Source organism: Pseudonaja textilis, chromosome 9 (assembly GCF_049901715.1).
Source record: "Pseudonaja textilis isolate UNSWEBS1 chromosome 9, rPseTex1.2, whole genome shotgun sequence".
Taxonomy (NCBI): Eukaryota; Metazoa; Chordata; class Lepidosauria; order Squamata; family Elapidae; genus Pseudonaja; species Pseudonaja textilis.
In genome coordinates this window covers 948,757-960,755 of record NC_141998.1, presented here as the reverse complement: position 1 = coordinate 960,755, position 11,999 = coordinate 948,757, and the positions used below count along the sequence as shown (strand labels likewise).

The 11,999-nt window shown below is 46.9% G+C and overlaps 1 protein-coding gene and 1 long non-coding RNA gene across 2 annotated transcripts in view; one reads left to right on the top strand and one right to left on the bottom strand.

Moving 5' to 3' along the window:
• LOC148125002 (uncharacterized) overlaps nucleotides 1-6,411 on the top strand; it is a 42,883-nt gene extending 36,472 nt beyond the window's left edge. Inside the window, exon 2 of the long non-coding RNA XR_015744599.1 lies at nucleotides 6,348-6,411. This is a non-coding gene — a long non-coding RNA (uncharacterized LOC148125002). The remainder of the gene's footprint in view (nucleotides 1-6,347) is intronic.
• AAK1 (AP2 associated kinase 1) overlaps nucleotides 6,402-11,999 on the bottom strand; it is a 66,369-nt gene continuing 60,771 nt past the window's right edge. Inside the window, 2 exon segments of the mRNA XM_087938624.1 lie at nucleotides 6,402-6,809; nucleotides 6,812-7,552. Coding sequence (XP_087794750.1) covers nucleotides 6,454-6,809; nucleotides 6,812-7,552 — 1,097 coding nt within the window. The 3' untranslated portion in view covers nucleotides 6,402-6,453.

Below are 11,999 nucleotides of genomic sequence, written 5' to 3'. Positions count from 1 at the left end.
GGACTTCAACTCCCAGAATTCCCCCTCCAGCCATGGTTAGCTCAGGAATTCTGGGAGTTGAAGCCCACAAGTCTTAAAATTGCCAAGTTTGAAGACCCTTGATCTATTCTATCTATTCTCTCTTTCTCTCTATCCTACCTCTCTTTATCCTATCTATCCATATATCTATTCTATCTATTCTTTCTCTCTCTCCCTATCTATCTACTTACCTACCTACTTAACTATCTATTCTACCCCTCTTAATCTATCTATTCCAGGGGTCTTTAAACTTGACAACTTTAAGACTTGTGGACTTCCAACTCCCAGAATTCTTCCTCCGGTCATATTAGCTCAGGGATTCTGGGAATTGAAGCCTACAAGTCTTAAACTTGCCAAGTTTGAAGACCCTTGTTCTAAGATAAGGGGTCAAACTATTTTCCAAAGCACCTGAACGCCAGTCAAGGAATAATGGATGGATTGATCCATCGATCCAGGAGAGATTCAACCTGAAAATAAGGAGGGATTTTCCAACAGGGAGAACAATCAACCCATGGAACAGAAGTTGCCTTCAGAAGTTGTGGGAGCTTCATCCCTGGAGGCTTTCAAGAAGAGACTGTCAGAGATGGGGTAGGGTCTCCTGCTTGGGCGGGGGGGTTGGACTAGATGACCTACAAGATCCTTTCCAACTGGGGGTAATCTGTTATTCTATGGCTTCTATGAACGGGTTGCTTCTTTGCTGCAATCGCTCATATTTGGTTTAGCTGGGGAGATATTTCCCTGGCCGTATTATGACCATATCCACTCTCTGCCTCAAAGAGTGCCTTGCAACACGTCCCTGGACTACCGAACCAACGGAAACTAGTCCTGTGTAGAGCTTGAAGGAAGATTCTGACAGTGGATCCCACAAAGAACAAAGGAGGCAGCCATCAGGCTCGCAAAGTGAGGTGGGTATGGATAGTATCTTCTGATCATCAATCTACCATGGTTACAAGGTCTAGTAATGTAGTCCAAAGGCAAGCAGGGAAATAAGACAGACCAAACATTTGGTGTGAGCTTTTGTCAACGTCTTCAACTTTTATTTCATTTGATCGCTTCAGAGAATACAAAATGCTTACATTGCAAAAGAGTTCCTGGCTATGGTGCAATGATTGTCATCCCAAAATTTGCTGACCCTCCTTGGTCCTCGGGAAGTAGGATTCTTTCGAAAGCCTCCCCACCATCGTTGGACACAATGGACTTTCAGGCCAAAAGTCATTCCCCACCCTTCAAATCCAACCAGGTTTTCCCCAAAGATCCTTCTGGTTCCTATGAAAGATTAGAGGAAGACCTTTGCAAATCACACCTGGGTTCTTCTAGGGCAGCCTCTCCGAACTTGGTGATTTTTAAAGGCTTGTGGACTGGCTGAAGCATTCTAGGAGTTGAAGCCCACAAGTTGCCAAGTTTGGAGAGCCTGTTCTAACGGGGGCACAAAAAAGGAAGAGGCTATGCCCTCTGCCTTCCGGCATGGCTCAAGGCCAAGCTGGTTGGCTCTACAAGCCAGCTCCTCTTAGAAGAACCGATGGGTATGCAAAAATTTAAAAAGAACTGTGGTGTGCAAGGAGGAGAAAGCTGCCCATCTTCCTTTGAGAGTCAATATTCAATCCATTCAATCCATTCCCACAACGCAGTTGCTTCTCTGGTCTCATTGATGCAAAGGGAAGATTCCTCCAAAGCAGGGGTCTCCAACCTGGGCCATTTTAAGCCTGGAGGACTTCAACTCCCTGGGAATTCTGGGAGTTGAAGTCCTCCAGGCTTAAAGTGGCCCAGGTTGGAGACCCCTGCTCCAAAAGGAACGGCGGTTTCATGTGCGTAGAGGCAATGTAGCGTGGTACGTGTGCTTGCATCTCTACTTCACTTGCATTCTCAAAGCACAGCCTATCCCCACAACCTTCAGAGGCCACTGTTTTAAAAAAGACCAGCAGGTTCAACGTGTTCACGTGTTTTAATATTGCACCTGACCAAAAAGCTGAACACACGACAGATTTTTCCCCACCTTCAGTCTGTGCATCTCCATCAAGAGTGATAGGACTTGCACGAGTCTTTCAAGACTCTTCTTGGAATTCTACATTTCAGGAACAGTTAGCAGAATATCCCCCCAATTTAGATGACACCCACCCCCCCACCCTTGTTCATCGTTATTATACAGCAACGGCATGAATTCAAATCTCACAAAATAAACAATAAGACATAATAGCCCACACATGCATACAAACTCAAGCCCAAGTGATTACTATATCGATACAGGAGATCATTGCGTTTTTGAACATTACATTATTTGGCTCATATTCTCCTGCAGTTGGAAGTATAGAGTTCGGGTTGTTGTTGTTGTTGTTGTTTAAGTTAAGCCTACCTCTTTCCATCACCATCAAGATTAAGACAGAGACAGGGGTCAGATAGGAAGGGAATGCTTAAAAAATGCCAAATAAATACAAGAAATCTGTTAAGGTGTTGTGTTTCTCACGCACACTGATATGAACAGAGAAATACCTGCACCCAAAGGACTAATTAGGTAAGCTGGAAAACTGCAGAGTTTTGGATTCTGTATTCTACAGCAGCGTTTCTCAACCTTAGCACCTTTAAAATTGCTAAACCAATTAAACCTTAAAGCCACCGTGGGTGAGAAAACTGAACTGCTATTCAAGTACCATCTGTCCGATGTGAACCTTTGTAGAACTTTTAAACTATTACTACTACTACAATAATAATATTAATAACACTAGCCCATTCAAGAGTATCTTCCTCAGGGTGTGATTTCGGCAATGAACACCCAACTAAAACTAGTAGCAACTGAATTAACTGATTGTAACAGTGATGTAAACACCAGAATTAGATCTGGAGTTCTATTTGTCACCAATGTAAAATGAAAACATTCCCACTGTGTTCAAGAACCATATGAGGAGGCCAAATTTCTATAGTTCCCTGATGAAAACGCAACAGAGGGACTATGGAAAATTCAGAACGGGCATTTGTCCCCAACTGAACACAGATCACAGGTGATTTCCTCAAATAAATCCCTTCCAGATGCATTGGATATTCATACTCCCAATCTCCTAGCCTAGCCAAAAGACCAATACACCAGGTTCGAAAGAAGTGATGTTCTGACTCATCACATGATGTCGTCTTAAACAGAGGACCTCTTTGCATTTCCTAATTTTTTCCACAATGAACAGTCTGGCCTAAAATTACACCTTTTAGGCATGGGGGAATGTTCCTAGGAGCTATAGTTTCTTAAGAGAGAATTTCTTTCTGTAAGCTCTAACTGATAATATTCAACTAACGGAAGACAAAAAGAAAGCATGGAAGCGAAAACCTCATTCAGTCTTCCGTTTTCAGAAGCAGAGGTACCGGAAGTCTGCATCCATGCTTTTGAGAATTAACTTCCCTCTTCCAAAATCTATCCAAATGTTTGAACCATCCTTGCTTTCTTTTCTGTAAGCTCTAACTGATGATATAAGTTATGCAGCAAAAAACTGTATTTAAAAATAAAGCAAACTACAACCAGAGGGGGGGGGGGAATAGCAACACTCCAGCACCTGCTTAAGACATGAGGTAGGTGCACGAGGAGGGAAGAGGTATTGGGAGCCCCATCGTGGTGTTGGCCCAACCTACAGCCAACCTCCTGTTTCTACAGTCCAGGAATGTGTCAGCAGGTAATGCCAGGTGGGATGCTTTAATCCACCCCCCAAATCAGACCCAGCATCCATTTCCTAGAAGGATGAACCGTAACACCTTGTGGGAAAAGGCTTCTGCCTGAGCTCAGGTGAGTCTGTTTAAGCAGAGCGCATGAAAAGACGCAGAACCCAGCATGAAGACCCTGCGAAGACTGAATTACGGGGGTCCCCAAGACCCCAGGCCACGGCCCATTCGGAACCGGGCTGTGCCAGTGTCAGGCACGCAATTCACACACGCAGCTCCACTTGTGCAAACGGTGCGTGAAGCTCCATTTGTGTGAGGCTCCCAAAACGGAGCTGTGAGGGTGCGCTCCTGTTGCTTGCACAGAGCTATTTCCTCACCCCGCAGACCAGAAAGCCAGAAAGGCCCAGGGGGAGGGGGAACAACTGATCGGGGAGACATTTCGTCTTAGCGTTTAAATTATCTCTGCCCTTTCCAGCCGTTTTTGCTCTTTCCTGTAATACTCGTGACTGAAAGAAGCATTTTATTCTCCTAGGAAATCTGGCCGTTTCCAAAAGTGCAAGTTCTCCCAGCAGGCCAGAGAAGGGAGGTAAGGAATCCAGGCCTCAACGTCACTTGTCCAAAATGTTAAGAGCGGTGCAGGCGGTTGGCAGTCCTGTATAGAGAGTCTCAACAAGATCGGAGTGCGTTATTCTCCGCGATTTCAGGTCATGCCCGCTTCCCTACCAAATAAATGCAGCAACACAGCATGGGAGAGCGGTAAAAAGTGCATTTCCCCCCCACCTTTCATAAAAGGAGACATCAAGTGAATATGATCCCCGCTGCGAACAGGTTCAAATCTCAAGAAAAATATAAACGGGATCTCTGATCTATTTCCAGGAGGTAAAAATGTGAGTATCTGGCCTCATCAGCTCAGCAAATACGCAACATCATTTCCCCTCACCCCCACCCCCAGAAAAGGCACATGGCAGCAGTTCTTCACAGCTGAAAAGTCAACCTGTGGCCAGCAAACTGAACGGATCAGGTTCTCGGTTCTTCTGGCTGGACGCGGAGATTGTCCCAGCAAGGATTTAAACAGTCGATTGTCTTTTTTAGAGAACCAGATTTCCACTTTCAAACATAGTCAAAGAAGAGATGTTTGCAGAAGGAAGATCCATACCGCGTGGAGTCCCACGACTGTAGTTGGAACGGCAGGTGATTGAACGACTTAAAAGAAAAAAGCATCACTAGGAGTGAAGGATTTCGTTGGTCATCTGTGCAACGCGAAAACAGCAACGAAGATCGACTCTGAACCTCCAAGAGATGTCACTGCACTCAACGTTGTGACTTTAGCTCCCCTGCGTATTGAACAGCCATTCCCCAACAGGTGCACCCTAGGTGGGGTGAGCCAGGTGGGCTGCAGATTATGACATTTGAAATCTAGCACAAGTGGATGGAGGGTATGGATTTGAGAGAAGCTGGTCTGTGTGTCCCCTGATGCGCATCTCCCCTGCCCTTCCACCAGGACAGAACAAATGCATGAACATAGGGACTAGGGGAATCTGATGGGGGGCAAAGGAGAGGAGGAGGCGGAGAAAGTGGAACAAGGCTTATCTCGTGGTTTGCAAAGGCTCAGAAAAAGTGCATTGTTCCTCAAAGGACTGAACAAAAGGAAGGCAGCTTGCCTTCATTCTGCAGAGTTGGAAGGCGTGACTGCCGGGCGTAGCTAAAGCACTTTTTCAGATTTAGGGGTTCAGTGGCAAAAGGAGGGGGAAAAAAACCATGTAGCTTTGAAAGTAGAAAGCTAGAAAATTAAGTCCTGGAGAAAGTGGAATTCAAAGCCAAGGAAATGGGAATTTTCCCTTAACAATTTTTTGGACGATCTCACCTGTCTCATAAGGAGAGAAAAAAAAAACTGGTTTTGCGAAAAATAGAGAGCGAATGATGGAAAGCTTTAGAAAAATTACAAAAACTCCCCTTTAAAAAGCCAGCAAAAACTCTTTTAAACTATCAGGCTTCCCGGGGTTGTACAAAGAAAAGAAAATAACAGGAACAGTCTGTAGCCTACTCAATTGTCTGTTATACTCTCAGGTAAGACTATAACCTATAGCCATTGACTATAGCCAACGTTTGCCGAGAACATGGCTTAGGATAGGAATTAAATTCAGATAAAAAGAACTTAAAATGCACATTGTAAGAGAAGACTTCGGTTTCTAATTGAGAATTACTCCAGAGACAGCATTAGCGTCAGGTAGAGTCCTCTCAGCTTCTTTGGAGGACAAACAAAACAAAATAAATAATCTTCCATTTGGTTATCATTTCTTTTCCTGGTACGTGCACATTTGACATGATGTTGAGATGCTCCATTCATCTTTGATCAAGGTAAAAACAGGTTCTTTTCCACAAAGTTCCCTGTGGGATTAACTGGCTTAAGGATAAATATTTACTCAAGAGAGTTTTAGGCAGGGAAATGTGTTGGTCCAGTGAAAGTGGCAGCAGAACAAATTCAAGGTCTCCATCATCGGTTACTGGAGCTCTGAGGAGAAGGCTTCCTACGAGTCAGGAAGGTTCCACCCCAGCAAGAGTGTTGAGCATGATGGGCGAAGTGGAGCAGAGGTCCCCAAACTTGGCAACTTTAAGACTTGTGGACTTCAACTCCCAGAATTCCTCGGCCAGCTTGGCTGGGAGTTGAAATCCACAAGTCTTAAAGTTGCCAGGTTTGGGGACCCCTGAAGTAGAGTAGGTTCTGTTTCGTGGAGTCCATTCGCACGTTCTTGGGGGGGGAAAGCCACATACTGGAAGGAAGCCACGATAGAAACCCATTTAGGGTTTCGGCTTCCCCTGTTTGGAAGGGAAGGGGGCCGATGAAAATGGGTCAGTGGTGGGCAGTTCTTTAGTCCTGGAAGAAATAGAGGCGATAGAGACCGACCCGGCTATCACCTGCTTGTTGGTCTGAGATACAACTTTGTATGCCGCGATGGGTTGGGCATCGGCCCCGTGCCCGCCTTCTGGACTGTAGTGGCGGGAGTACTTCGCTAAAGACCGTGGGTGGAAAGGCGGGCTGGTCTTGGGTGCCAAGAAGCCTTCCTGGAGGCCCGCGTGCCTTTGGAGTGCATCATGGGTAACGGGGCCCAGTTCTCCTGAGGCGCCTTTGGGAGGGTGGGCCTCTGGGCCATCCACTGCTGCTCTCGAGGTCCGAAGCGTGAGGCCCCCAAATACTGGCCTTGGGGAGGACGGGAGCCATGGGTTCCCACGTCCAGGTTCTGGAGTGTAGGGCCACGCGGGTACTGAGCAACTTCAGCGGAGCCCAGGAACGGCCCGGTGGCCGGAGGTTCCTTCACGACACTGTGAGCCGCCAGCTCCTCCTGGCTCTTCCTCTTGGTGAAGGGTGCTCTGAGGAACACGTCGCCGTCATCCAGCTGCTTCGAGAAGACTTGGCTTTTGGAGAGAAATGGGGCCTTCGTGAAAATGTCCAACTCATCGCAATAGCTTCTAGAGCTTCGGAAAGGGGCCGTGGAAAACACGTCGGTGTCTCCTTCGGGCATTTCCGCGGGCCGTGGTGGGAAAGCGTTGAACAGAGGTGGCCCTGGAGATGGTTGGAGGCTCAAGTCCTTCTGGGAACCCCTCTCCCTTTCCTGGAGAGCGGGGTTCATTTTACAAGCCTCCTCCTCCTCTTCCGAGTCCATCAGCAGAGGTCTGGATCCGCTGCAGTCCAAGAGGTCTCCCTCGTGGTCGGTCCCTTCGCCTTCGCTGCTGCTGTGGAAGGAGCTGTTGCTGGAGAGGCCGCCCCGCCCAAAGAAGTCGGTTTCTCCTCTGAGTGGACTGGGCTGAGGACTGTTCAGCGGCAAGCCAGGAGTGGGCCCAGGCCTTCGGTCTTGCTCGGGGCCGGCCATGAAATACGCAGCCGGCTTCCCCTGCGGTCCTGCAAAGTGTAAAACAGGAGCATTACTGGCTACTCTCCGGACAGGCCAGCTAAAACTAAAACCACAGAGGTGTAATGGTACGGGATTTAAAACCAGCAGCACGCATGTTGGGGAGAGGAGGGGAGGGGAGATGGGAGGGAGAAATATGTTTAAAATAATAATAATAATAAAAAAAATCATACAAAAGTGAAGCCAGGTTAAGTTACAACCAACGTACACAACTGGGCATTACTTCACGTTTCAAAGTTCCACAAAATGTGGGTTAGAGAGAGATGAAAGGTGTTAATCAAACAGACATACAAGCCTCATTCAAGACTTGGGAGGATGAGGGTGATAAGGAGGAAATGGTTGTCCCAGACGTCACTTGACACAGGGCGAGCTGTGCTTCCAAGGAACCCGGAGTTCTAGATCTCAGGATCCCCAAGGGGGAAAATGAGGAGATCCATTTCTTCTCAATTCTTCTCAAACTCTAAAGCAGAGGTCTCCAAACTTGGCAACTTTAAGACCTGTGGACTTCAACTCCCAGAATTCTGGGAGTTGGAAGTCTACACGTCTTAAAGTTGCCAAGCTTGGAGACCTCCGCTCTAAAGTGAGCTCAGGTGACGCACACACAGGCTGCGTTTCTGCTGTCTTCCCACAGGTTCCCTTGCTTTTCTGTCTTTTGATCTGATGGTCTACCTCAAGGGTCTTCAAACTTGGCAAATTTAAGACTGGTGGGCTTCCACTCCCAGAATCCCTGAGCTAACGTGACTGGAGGAGGAATTCTGGGAGTTGAAGTCCACAAGTCTTAAAGCTGTCCAGTTTGAAGGCCCCTGGTCTACCTCCTGCTTAGGATAATAAAGAGAAAGCTCAAAATTAAAGGTGTGCTAGCTTGCTTTAATCAAATCCTGCTTCCTTTGGGGGGGGTGGGCAAATGTTTTAAATCTCATCAGTGTTAGAAATGAGAAAGCTTGAGCAACCATCTCCAAGCGGAGGCCAACTGGAACGCCTCCTAAGAGCTCTCGAAGGATCAAATCTACCCATTCAAAGCTGTTACTGATCGTGGTCTGTGGAGGAATGGGGATCAACCACGTGCCTCTTTGGGCTTGCCAGCTTTCTCGAAGAGGAAAAAATACCTCTTAACTAAGAGGGACAGCAAGTCTATTACGACCCTAGTTTGCTAGTGACAACAAACAGGGCCAGCGCCAGCAGGGCTGGTTCAGTCCAACCCAAAGCCCGCAGAACCTGCCCGCCTGGCGCCAACCAACCAAGCTATCCAGACAAGCAGGAAAAAAAATTGACCTCGCTACACACATGGAAGAGATCAGATGGATCACACACATAGTTATTAGAACACAAGAGCGCTTACCTTCCGAGAAAGAGTAGCAGGTTACAATGTTAGCGGGAGGGCAGGAAAAAGGCATGTAAAAAGCTAAATTCCACAGAGCCCAAGGCTAAGGCCTTCACGTTTACCACTATCCACAGAAATTATGGGGCACAATGGCGGGTACCAGCTCAAATTCGGAGGGAGGGGAAAGAAGAATTTCTGCTAACTGGGGGAAGGCAGAAGATCGCGGTTCACCAGCAGTTACACGATGAAATAAAAGGCCTGATAGTAAGAAGTTTCTCTGGTGCGATGCTTAAAAAAGTCTTGACTGTTGATCTGTGGTTCTCAGCCATCCCGTCTCTCCATTTTTAACTATTTTTTCAAACCAAACTTCAGCTGTTTGGAATTCTGTAGGCAGGAACTAAAGTCCTAGAATTAGCTTAAGTATGGGATCTTTTCACCAGTTTAGCCCGCAAACCCTCCTGCAACCAAGCCCTGGTGCCAACCAGAGTTCTTGGTGGGGTGCACCAATATGGCCCTGAAAATCTCTACAGCAGGAAGGGCCAATATTTTGGGGCTCAGGGCCATTGTTTTAATCGGGGTGGGGTGGGGGAGTCAAGGGCTAAACGTGTGAAAGGACCGGTGCCATATCAAGCAATAAGCAAGCCAGAATTTGGGGTTTTCCTCCCAATTGTTGGAGAACTTAAAGGGCTTCGTTGTTTCAACCAGGTTAATTTTATTTGAGGGGTTCACTCAACAGAACAGTCAACTCTGCCACTGATTTTTGGCAGCGATAATAGCTGGGTAGAAGGAGAAGTCTTAGATTACATTGCTCTACAACACGGGTATCCAACACCTTGGCAACTTTAAGACTTGTGGACTTCCAACTCCCAGAATTCCCCAGCCAGCTAGGAAATTCAGGGAGTCTTGAAGTTGCCAAGGTTGGACAACTGTACCACAAGAGCATCGTAGAAGCTGATGCTTCACTTCTCCCAGTTTTCTTTAAGCCGCACCCATGTTTACAAGTTGGGCTTTATTTATTTTATTTTTTAGCCTGAGCATCATGGAAAACAACTTTCTCCACCACACAGATTGGAGCATCAGTCTGGCCCTACTGCTGAAATGAGATACGGGTAGAATTTGTCAAGGTGACTGTCTTCTGTGGTTCTTTACTAGGATGACTTAAAGACAACCTGGCTGCCATAAATGTTATCCATAGAGCTGTTTCCAAAAATCATCTCTTGAGCAGTCCATTTTCCGTTCCTCTTGCCCAGGATTCTTCTCTGGGTTAATTCTTTTCTGGGATGGGATTTCTTGTGTCTGTTTCCAAGACCTTCCCCTCCTACCCCTTTGCCGGAAGATCTGGGCCTCTCTTCTCTTCATCCATAGATGCATCTGGAGTTCCGGATAGTGGATTTCACTTCCCAGACATTCTGCTCTCAACTTCCAGAAGCTTGGAGCAAAACCTTTCTCAACTATTCTGGAGGTTCTTTCACAGGTAGGAAAAGAAAAAATGAAACGCAACTCTCTGATTTTTCTGATTGACAGCACTCAATCAAGTTTAGATACCGGACAGGGTGGAAATCAAATGGAGATACTCTGGCAAATGTTTGGACTAGTCCAGGGGATTGTTAGCTATAGTATCAGGAACGTTCTGCCTTAGAGCCCAGGTTACTTGGCTGGCCTCTGCACCTTCACTTGGGAACATGGAGGAAACATTGCTACACTGACACCCACGACAAGAATGTCTTAATGACAGCAATATGAATCTAGAAGACCCCTGGAACTTGGAAGTTGCAAAGTATGTTTCCTGGAAACCTGGAGTATGTGGGCATGGGTGTGCAGGATGATACTGCTCCCAAATTCTCAGCACCCTTCCTGCAAATCTACTCTGTCCCAACTTCCAACAGGCCTCCTGTTCTTGCCCATCCTTCACGGCCAAGTGATGTTGAGGGCAGGGCAAGGCCTCTAGCCCCCCATTCAAAACCCTTTGGCATCTGCAAGTTAAGCCTGCAAAGTCTTTCAGCTAAAAGGGTTTAGCCATTCAGAAGCAAACAAACAAAACGCAGCAGCTCATCTTTCAGCCTGGCATATGTCATCGGTATCCCCAAATAGAATAAGCAGGAGAGCCCCCCATGTGGAAGTTGTATTAGAAGTTGGAATGCTGTCGGCATGAACCATGATGCCTATAGCCAGAGCAGAAGGTAATATTTGTAGCTCGAGGTTGAACTATGGTGGTCTCCGAGCTTGGGGGTTTGGCTTGAAGATGTTTCATGGCCCAACTAGGAAACTACCTGTTGATGTTACCTGAATAATGAAACATTTGCAGGAAAACAACCCCGATGCTCAGAGAGCCCCAAGGACTCCATGATTAATATAGCGCATCATCTCGAGCTCCTTGGCTTTGACAAAGGCATTAAAAAATGATCACACACGTATGCACACATGTGTTACGTCTGCTTACCAATGCACAAAGTCTGAGTTAGAAATGTGTTAATTTCATTCTTCCTCCTCTGTCGTCCTTAGTCACAGCTCAGTCTCAGCCCTGCTATTTTTATCTCCCATTAGAATGGGATCAAATTTGCAGGACAGCTAGGACACTGGGATTGTAAGTTGGGGACTCTGTGTTTAGAAGACGATGCCTGGCCCTCTTTGCTCATCCCTGGTGCTCTGTGGATAAATAAGGGAACCGGGTCCAATCCAGACAGCAGAACAGGGAAGAACCATTTCTGGTGGGACACTTGTGCGATGTCCAGCACACTGCAGGGTGCAGCTGAGCGATTGGCTACCTAGTCTTCACTCCTGAGATCTTTACAAAATGCTAATCTACTCCTGCCGGACACACCTCCAATTGCTGGGTGATCCAGAGAAGGCCCATGTGGCTCCACCTGAACAGGTTGCTGCGATTTATACAGCATCCGTTTATTGTCATGGATCAGTGATCTACTGCAGGGGTAGACAGTAGATCAGGGGCTTCCAACCTTGGCAACTTTAAGCCTGGTGGACTTCAGCTCCCAGAATTCCCCAGCCAGCAAAGCTTGCTCTCTTATAATCCCTTCCTCTGCAATCTCTCCACTTTAGCTGGTAAGAGAAAAAGAAACAGACACGGCTGGCTGGGGAATCCTGGGAGTTGAAGTCCT